This window comes from Neoarius graeffei, chromosome 12 (assembly GCF_027579695.1).
Source record: "Neoarius graeffei isolate fNeoGra1 chromosome 12, fNeoGra1.pri, whole genome shotgun sequence".
NCBI lineage: Eukaryota > Metazoa > Chordata > Actinopteri > Siluriformes > Ariidae > Neoarius > Neoarius graeffei.
This window is the reverse complement of record NC_083580.1, coordinates 25,229,202-25,239,516: the sequence shown is the minus strand read 5'-3', so window position 1 is coordinate 25,239,516 and position 10,315 is coordinate 25,229,202. Positions and strand designations below refer to the sequence as shown.

The 10,315-nt window shown below is 42.6% G+C and overlaps 1 protein-coding gene across 1 annotated transcript; it reads right to left on the bottom strand.

Moving 5' to 3' along the window:
* Nucleotides 1–2,478: 2,478 nt before the first annotated feature.
* Nucleotides 2,479–3,708, bottom strand: LOC132894728 (paraneoplastic antigen Ma3 homolog). The gene has a single exon (XM_060934846.1). It carries the CDS (start codon nucleotides 3,706–3,708, stop codon nucleotides 2,479–2,481), a length of 1,230 nt encoding a protein of 409 aa, XP_060790829.1.
* Between the last annotated feature and the right edge of the window lie 6,607 nt (nucleotides 3,709–10,315).

Here is a 10,315-nt window from a genome sequence, read left to right as displayed (position 1 = left end):
CACCTAGCTAGATAAGATGGTCTGTGTCCCCGACAGCTAGCCGCAGTAGCGCACGCTTTCTAGCCAGACCCCCCCCCCCACTGCTATCACCTTTCTAGAAGATTAGGTTTGCCAACCCAAACACTAATACTTCTTTTCTTCCTTCATTTCTTCTCTTTTTCTTTTTTTTGTGCATAGGAAATTGAACACTACATGTTTCATGTTCAATGTTTAATTTTTTTTTTATGTGATTTTGATCTAGTTAGTTAGTGAATATATGCCCAAAATGCCCATAGTGATATGCCCAAAATGCCTCTGTCTCCAACTGTCTTACTGGAACTCACAAGTTTACACAGTCTTTGCAGGACACCATGAACTGCACAGGACAAGTCTACCTCAAGGACTATGGACACGGCGATGATACGATACGGTGCTCTCAGTGCTACGACTCCGTCATACCCCTGAGACCAAAAGGGGGACTGTAGGTATCATGCCGCCATCTTGTGTCAGAACTACAATTCCCAGGCAACTTCCGTGTGACCTACGTCACGCGTGGGCGGGATCACCTACGTCAGTCTGCCATGCACGCATAAATCCAAGCGGAAGCTCCGCCACCTTTGTCTCTCTCTCGTCTGGCTTCCGATGAATCTGGACGTATAAAGAGGCGCTCTCCACCCCAAAAAGACGTCTTCTTTCTTGCAAGATCCATCACTCAGCGCGATTTTCTTTCTTACCCTTGGCAAAGGTAAACTCTAGAGTCGCGCGATCTTTAAACTCAACCTGAGTTACAACCGGTTTACTTGCATTAGAAGTGACGTCACAACTGCAGCCCAGGCAGTTAAAAGTTAAGAAGCGATTGAATCCTTTTTAACTCAAAAGCACTGTGCATCTTATTCTGATCAGAGACTTTTCCTCACGAACGCTGAGGTTCAGACCAAGAATCCTCTGCTTTCCACGGGAACCACCCAAGTGCTCCGCTGGACCCGAAAGTTTCTACGCCTCCATCACGAGCAGCTCACGTGCTCCCACGGCGAGGCCCGAGACTACACCGGCGAATAGTTCTTCATATCTTGCTAAAGGCAGGATTAAGTAAGATTTTGGCATTTGGGCATAATTAGGATAGTCTTAGGAATTTGCTTTTATTTGAAATGGTGTGAATTTAAACCCAGGTTTATTCATTACACTGTTAGACACGCAGCGTGTTGATTTATGTTGGTTCTATGTTCTCTCAATTGTTTAATAGATAGGCTACGCATGCTTCTCTCTCTCTTATTCTTACTAACATTATAATTTCATTATTATACATCTTGATCTCATTAAGATTTCAGTGGATTCAGTATGGTTATGAGCTAGTGGGTTAGCTACAGCTTCCCTTTTGTCTGCTTAGCAACACAAAGCTAATCAAGGCCTACCATGTGCTCAGCAGGCCATCAGACCTGATAAACCACACCTCAGCTAGAAATCCACAAGCTAGCTTTTAGTTAGCTACGGCTAATACCCTTGTCTTTGGCAACACGTGCTCAGTAGGCCTCACCAGGCCTAACAAACACACTTTAGCTAGGCCATAGGGCCTTTAGCAAACTCACACTAGCAACACAAGGCTAATCTAGGCCTCCACCACATGTAGTTAGCTACACGAGGCTAAACACAGAGCTAATCCTTTGTTCTGTTTAGATAACATTCTTTTGTTTAGCTACCAACAAGCTAGGCCTCCACCACGTGTAGTTAGCTACCCGAGGCTAAACACATGGTCAAGTCCTTCACACACACACACACACACACACACCTCACTGCTTATATATATTGATTTTTTTTAATCTTTTTGTCTTTGTATAATAAAGTCATTTATTAAACAAACTGTGTTTATTTGTGAACAACAATATCTGAAGTCCCCAATCTTCTCAAAGAATTCAAAAAGGGTGCATATGTTATGTAATATGGTAAGTGATCGTAATAATTTGGAAATATACCATAATTTAGCTGTTTGGTAATTTATTATTAAGCACCAGGATTAATGGTATGATTCACTAAATGATTCACTAAACGATTCATTGAATGATTCACTAAACGATTCACTAAATGATTCACTTCAAATGAGAGTGATTCTATGGTATGATTCAATTCAAACGAGTCAAATTAAACGATTCAATGGGATTGATTCATTTTAATTATTGACCTTCAAAACTTAATGAGACTGATTTAACGAGATTGATCACTTAATATCAATAATTAACTGATTGCACCCACAGCTGCTTTGCGACAATGTTTATTGTTAAAAGCGCTATACAAATAAACTTGACTTGACTTCAGCTGTACTTCTGGTGCCTACCAGCCCACAAGGAAGCTTGAAAGGGTGGCCTGTTTTCAGGTGTTCTGAAGTGGCACACATGTGAGCCTTGCGTTTCTTTGAGGGACATGGTTGTCTCTCTTCAGCCCCCATCTGCCCCACGACGGAGACTGAGTCTAGTTTAAAGATAAGTTAGGGTGGTTTTGTTGTCCCTACACATGCTGTCTTTCCTCTAACTGTCTTCTCTTTTCAGTCACTACAGTCGGGTTTGAGTCATTGGTGCAAATTGTCGCTATGTGCCCATCCTCCCCACAATTAAAGCAATAACACGGTCTGGGTTCATTTGTGTAGTTCTTTCTTGGTTGCTTTGACATGTCTGGTTTTGCACTTTGTGATGCTAACACTCTATCCTGTGTTCTCCCTGTAGCACCCCTATCACTGAACCCCTTATACTTCTTCTGAGCCATTAAGGTAGTTAGCTGACTCTGGAGGCTCGCTACCTGCTTCCTAAGATCATCTATAGCACTGGGATTGGTCTCTGGGTTCTCTGTTGGCTCAAAAATAAAGCTACTCTGTGACTGGAGCTGAACTCTCTGTTTTATGGATCCTACATGTTTTCTCATGCGACTAGCTTTAGCTGCCTGTCTGTCCTCCTTGGTACGTAACATTAGCAGAAGCTCTGTGAACGAAGGTGGAAAGCTTTTCTTCTGCTCAAGTTGTAGACTAGAGAGCAGAACAATGTCCCAGCACCCTCTACAAAACTGCTTGAGAAGGTGTTTACCTACTTCCCCTGGTGCAACACCCCCCGTCTTAACAGCCTGGTTAAGTGCAAGCTGCAACTGCTGCAGGTAAGTAGATGGCTTCTCGCCTGGATCCTGGAGAGTATTCATGAGTTGAGCAAACAGCTCTTCTCCATCCTCAACTGCACCAAAAGCTGAATCTAGCAGTTGCAGGTAGGCAGAAGGCAGTGAATTGGAGCACAGGCTTTTAACCACATCTGCTGCAGGTGAAAGCAAGCTCTCCAGGATCCTTCTGGACACTTGAAGAGGAGACATGCTGGGATAATTCAAAAGAAGTTCAATGTGCGAGCGCCAAGTGTCATAATCTGCTTCGCTATTTGGTCTGGGAATTTTCCCGGAGAAGGAGCGAAGTCGGATAGGAGATGACAAGAAAGAACCCGTGTCCTCCCTCTTCACAATGTGTTCAACAACAACTTTCTGAACCTCTGGTGGATTGACATCACTCAGCGAAAGGGATGGAACTCGTCTTTCATCAGTGATTAGGGCTGATGTAGCCATGTTTACGTCATTATCATTCTGAGGGGGACCTGGAAAAGGACTGGTGGTCTGTGGTGACTCCACAGAGGTCTCACTGAGTGCCAAAAGGGACGGCTCATCTGCAGATTGCATGCTTTCAACATCACTACTGATCTGCATCATCATTTCTCTTAAAGGTCCCATGGCATGAAATTTTCACTTTCTGAGGTTTTTTAACGTTAAAATGAGTTCCTCTGACCTTCTTAAGTCACCCCAGTGGCTAGAAATTTCATAATGTGTAAACCAAACTATGCCCAACATTTGAGAATGGCGCGTCAAAACGGCGCGTTGATAAGCTCTTCCCTTTACTACGTCAGCAAGGGAGATGATCCACATGCCCCCCCTCTGGATTCCCACCCACTGTATGAATTGCCCACCCAGTTGTAGTGAGGAGACCATAGAGGTCACAACATGGCATCACCTAAGCGAGCGAAACATGGAAATTGCGCTGTACATGGATGTGACAACACAGAAAAGAGTCTGTTTTTACTGCCGATGGGAGAGCCCCTGAAGACGCAGTGGCTTAGTTTTATTTACTTCAATAATACGCCGTTGAGTCTACCTAAGATGGTGTATGTTTGTCGGAAGCATTTTCCTGAGGAATGTTTCCACAACTTGGGACAGTACAGGGCAGGTTTTGCACATCAACTGTCACTGAAGCCTGGGTCCATACCAAGCATCCCTGCTGCATCAGCCACAAACAGCAAACAAGTAAGTGTATAACTGGTCGTTTTGCCGTGTTTTAAAATCGGTGCCACGTTAGCCTTGCAATAGCTACATTAGCTGTGCAGCTAACCGCTTCCTGCAGTTAGCCAGGTACTCTGCGCTACAAAACCAAAAAGCATGCAGCATGCTCTGTTAAACTGAGTTTAGTCTGGAAATTGACTGTAACTTATGAGCTTATGTTTTGCCGTGTTTTAAAATCGGTGCATCACATCGTCTTATTGGTCTTAACCCGTCTTTTACTAGAAGGTCATCTCTATGGCATAACAAACTACTGAAAGTGGGTAAAAAAAACTCTTTACTGGAAATCATGGGCTGAAGCAGGGATTACTTTTATTGGAGATGTTTTCGAGGGTGATAATTTTATGGGTTTTGAACAAATGGTAACTAAATATAGAATTCCTAGACGAGACTTTTGGAAATATTTGCAATTAAGAAGCTGTATAATGTCTGCTCAAAGGAAACTCCCCCTATTGCCTCAAGCAGAGCTACAAAGACCAGTACAGGGAGATCAGGGGATGCGAGGTGGGGCATCTAGATACTATAGTCTTATGAGGCAATCTCACCCACCTAAACTAGAGGGTCTCAAGAGAGCATGGGAGGCAGATTTACAGGGCGAGATAATTCTGGAGAAATGGAAGGAAATAATCAGATCCTGGTATAAGACATCTAGAGAGGTGCAGATCCACTTAATTATGTATAAAATCATACATAGGGATTCCGGTATGGCGGCCGAGTGAAGCAGATGCATTGAGAGTAGCTCCTGAGCGATTTCTTCAACCCCTGATTATTACACCGATAGTGATCCTCAGTTATACTTAATTCGGCGTGGCAAAAACAGATGGTGACTTGTAATGCCCAGAAAACCCTGCAACCAGAATCAGAAAGGAAAAAATCCTGTTGATAACTCTAGCAGGATTCCAGTAGCTAAGCTAACAACAATGGCCACCTCAGCTAACCTTGTGGAGCATGTAGAGACTTTGACCATCAGTGACTTGGTGGCGGAATTGGAGAAGAGTAGAACAGCGATCACATCTAAGATACAAACCTCGCTGTCTCCAATCCAAACAACTTTAGATGCGGTTCGACTCAAAGTGGAGGATTTGGGTCCCCGTATAACTGAAATGGAAAATACACTCTCCGACCACAGTGACAGCCTGACCAGCCTTGAAGCGCAAGTGAAACAACTCCACGCCGAGAACAGTCAGCTAAAAAGCAAAGCAGAAGACTTAGAAAATCACTCCCGTCATAACAATCTGAGAGTGGTTGGCCTACTTGAGGACTGCGAGGGACGTTCAGCTGCAGATTTCATGTCTAAATTCCTTGTTGACATACTGCAAGATGACACGTTCACCTCTCTGCCGGAGCTTGACAGGGCGCACCGCACGCTGAGACAGAAGCCGGGCACAGGTGAGCGGCCCTGGCCCATGATCATCTGCTTTTTGTGCTACAAACAGAGGGAACAGGTGCTTGCCATAGCGAGGAAACGAGAACAACTTGTTTACCAGGGCCACAGGATCTTCATCTTTCCAGACATGAGCACTGACCTGGCCTAGAAGCTCGCCGCGTTTAGGGAAATTAAATCCAAACTGTACAAGAAAGGCTGCAAATTCACACTTCACCACCCAGCTACACTCGCAGTCTGGCATCAGAACACTGAGCACAAGTTTTATACAGCAGAGGAGGCCGAAGAATTCTACAACCAACACCTGGCAAAATAAGCGGTCATGAGAATATGGGATGGATATTTTGATTTGTTGACCGTACATGTTGGTTCCTGTGACCCGCATCAAACTCTTTGCAAAAGCACTAACTTGTGATTGTGGACTATAACCATCGTGCCTCTTTTGTTTTATGCACGCGGGGGTCTGTCATTGGATCTTGGACATGGCTACAGCGGCGCATGGTTACATGCTGATTACTTTATTTACAGACTGTATCCCACTTTGGAATTCATGACATTTCCCAAACTGTGTTCATGCCAGGATCCGGATGAAAGAACTCTATTAAGGTAACGGTGCGGTGTGTGTTACTGTAAGAGCATACAGTAGCTGTGTGTACATACATCACAAGTTCTCTTTTGATTTTATAATTAACCTGATGATTTATGTTGTTTCATGCTGGTTAAACTAAGTAAGTAAGATAACTGTGTCCTGATTGTTCTGCTATTTACTTCATTTCAATTTCTTATTTTTTTATAGACATTCTAGTGTTCCTATTGGTGTGTTTAAATGGTTCATATACAAGCTCAGCAGCACTCTCTGTTTTAGGGATAGAAGTTTAGTGCTTTCACTTAGTTATTCCGGAGGTAGGTAAGTAGTTTTACCTGCAGCTCATCATAGGTAGGAATATGAGCATATGTGGGGGGTGGGAGGATAGGGAGGTTGGAAGGGATGGTTCTTGCTTGTTGTGGTTTGTTTTTGTTCCTCATGTTAAGTGTCCTTGTCCTCCTTTTAGTTTTTATCTCTTAGTTTTGCATTCAAGTCAGCATGCTTACTTCTCCTGCAATATTGAACTAGTCTTGCTCATGGCAAATTATTTTACTACTTAACTTTATGACAAATAATCAAAATGGAGTAATGAGTAGAAGAGGCTCTGTCAAGATTATTTCCTGGAATGTGGGGGGCCTGAATGGCCCTGTGAAATGGGCTAGAGTGTTTTCTCACCTGAAACATTTAAATGCAGATATCATATTCCTACAAGAAACTCACCTGCGCACTACAGACCACAAACGACTTAGTAAACCCTGGATAGCTCATATTTTTCATTCAACGTTCAATTTAAAAATGAGAGGCACAGCCATTCTGATGATTAAAAAAGTTAACTTTGTTCACTCCAGCACTCTGTGTGATCCCAATGGCCGATTTATTATAGTTACTGGCTTTCTCCACCAAATTCCAGTTGCTCTAGTGTCTGTATATGCCCCAAACTGGGACGATATAGAATTCATTAAGAAACTTATATCATTAATCCCTGATCTATGTAGTTACAAACTAATATTTGGAGGGGACATAAATTGTGTGATGGACCCTTGTCTAGATAGGTCTAGCTCTAGAACAGCCACCCAATCCAAGATGTCACAGGCTCTGGCTGCTTTTATGGCTCAGTGTGGCAGTGTCGACCCCTGGAGAATCTCTCCCCCAACTGACAGACAATATTCCTTTTATTCGCATGCCCACAATTCTTATTCGCGTATAGATTATTTTTTTATAGACGAGACTCTACTCCCCTTTGTAAAATCAGTTGAGTACTCCTCTATAGTTAACTCTGACCACTCCCCTGTGGTACTTGACCTACAGTTTGAGGCCCAACATAGAGAGAGTCACACTTGGAGACTGGATTCCACACTCCTATCCGATGGTGAATTTTATAAATGTATAAATCAGTCAATCAGCTTTTTTGTAGAAATCAACAAAAATGAACACACTAGCCCATCCTTGTTTTGGGAAACACTCAAGGCTTTTCTCAGGAGGGAAATAATATCATATACTGCTCACACCAACAAGGTGTTAAAGAGACGTTTGAATATAGCTCTTAGAAGCTTAGAAGCTATAGCTGATGTGGACTGCCAATGCTCTGCACTACCATCTCCAGAGCCATTCAAGAAGATACTTGCTCTCCAGACTGAGTTCAATCTCTTGTCCACTAGAGACGCAGAGAAAATGATACTGAAAGCCAGAGGATTACTATATGAACATGGGGATAAGGCCGGTCGCCTTCTCGCGCATCAGTTGAAGAGTAGGATAACTTCACAGCAAATATCTGAAATTATAAATGATTCAGGTACACCGACAAGGATCCCTGACGAAATTAATAGGACTTTCAAAACCTACTACTCCAATTTGTATAAATCTGACTTACCTGATGATGATGGTGTCATGCAAAACTTCTTCCATGGACTCAGTATTCCTAAGTTAACACCTGAACAACGGGAAAAGTTGGAGACACCACTATCTCTCAGTGAAATAACCAATGCCATTAAACTAATGCAGAGTGGGAAGTCCCTGGGGCCAGACGGCTACCCTGTGGAATTTTATAAGAAGTTTTCTGAACAGTTAGCACCACTGCTTTTAGAGATGTATGAGAACTCTCTCCAAGAAGGTAAATTACCACCAACACTCAATCAGGCATCGATATCACTGATCCTTAAAAAGGATAAAGATCCCAAATTATGTTCCTCTTACCGACCTATTTCTCTTCTTAATGTAGATGATAAACTCCTTGCTAAAGTCCTAGCTTGCAGAAGGGAAACAGTTTTACCTTCCATTATTTCGACAGACCAAACAGGGTTTATAAAAAATCGCCACTCTTTTACAAACATACGGAGGCTTCTCAACATCATCCACTCCCTGGCCCATCCAACTAGTCCAGAGATGGTTATTTCACTTGATGCAAAAAAAGCTTTCGACCGGGTTGAGTGGGGTCATCTATTCTTTACACTAAACCAATTTGGATTTGGAGAAAATTTTGTTTCCTGGCTATGTTTACTGTATTCTTCACCACAGGCTTGTGTGTGTACCAATACTCAACGTTCACAGTTCTTCCCACTCTCACACAGCATGTGACAAGGATGCCCAATTTCCCCCCTGCTTTTTGCTATTACTACTGAACCCTTGTCAATTGCTCTTAAAGCCAATAATTTTTTTTCTGGAATAAAAAGAGGCGAAATCGAGCACAAGGTATCCTTATATGCGGATGACCTGCTCCTTTATGTTTCCAATCCAGCAATCTCCATCCCACACATTTTAACTACTCTCAAATCCTTTGGCACCGTCTCTGGGTACAAATTAAACATACATAAAAGTGAATGCTTTCCTATTAACCAGTTAGCCCGTGAAATACCACAGTCTAATATACCATTCAAATTATCCACTTCTAGATTTAAGTACTTAGGAGTTATTATCACAAGCTCCATCCGCTCTCTTCTGGAGGAAAATTTTACATCTCTTTCAATCAAAGTAAAGTCAGAGCTACAGAGATGGAATAGCCTACCTATCTCTTTTATAGGTAGAATACAATCCATTACAATGAATGTGCTCCCAAAATATTTGTACTTATTCCAATGTTTACCCATTTTTTTTGATAAATGTTTTTTCTCTCAATTGGAATCAATGATTTTAAATTTCATATGGGGAGGTAAAAATCCAAGAATCCACAAATCTCTTCTTCAGAGGAGAAGATCACATGGAGGTCTTGGTTTGCCCAATTTTCAGTCATACTATTGGGCAGCTAACTTGCATAAAGTTGCACTCTGGATCTCAGACACATATAGTGATTGGATTCACCTGGAGGCTATCTCCTGTCACTCTTCGTCTTTAAAGGCTTTGGTATGTAGCAGCCTCCCACTCAAACCCAAACTACATTCAACCAACCCCATAGTTATTAACACTCTGAAAATCTGGCAGCAGGTGAGACACCAATTTGGCTGGACCTCTTTACCATTAGCTACACCTATTTGTAACAATCACCTTTTTCATCCAGCCAGGATCGATTCAAGGTTTGATTCCTGGAGCAGACAAGGCCTGTCCTGTCTCGGTAACCTATATGTTAATGGCCTTTTTGGTAGCTTTTCACAGTTATGCTCCACATTTAACATTCAGCAGTCCAATTTGTTTCGATACTTTCAAATTCGCAGCTTTGTCAAATCCAATTTCTCAACTTTTCCACAGGCTCCACCAGCCTCGGGCGTCGACCATCTTCTTCCAGTTGGTAGCTTATCGAAGGGACACATTTCCTTTATCTATAACCTTTTATCATCAACAACCCCACCTCCAGCCCTTCATAAGATCAGGACTAGTTGGGAGACTGAACTGGGTATCACCTTGACTGATGGGTGGTGGGACGATGCACTATACGCAATAAATTCATCTTCCTCCTGTGCAAGGCTTACCCTCATTCAGTTTAAGGTTCTGCATAGGGTTCATCATAGCAAGACCAGATTATCAAGGATTTACCCAAACCTTTCTGACATTTGTGATAGATGCTCTCAGGTGCCAGCAGACCTAGCTCA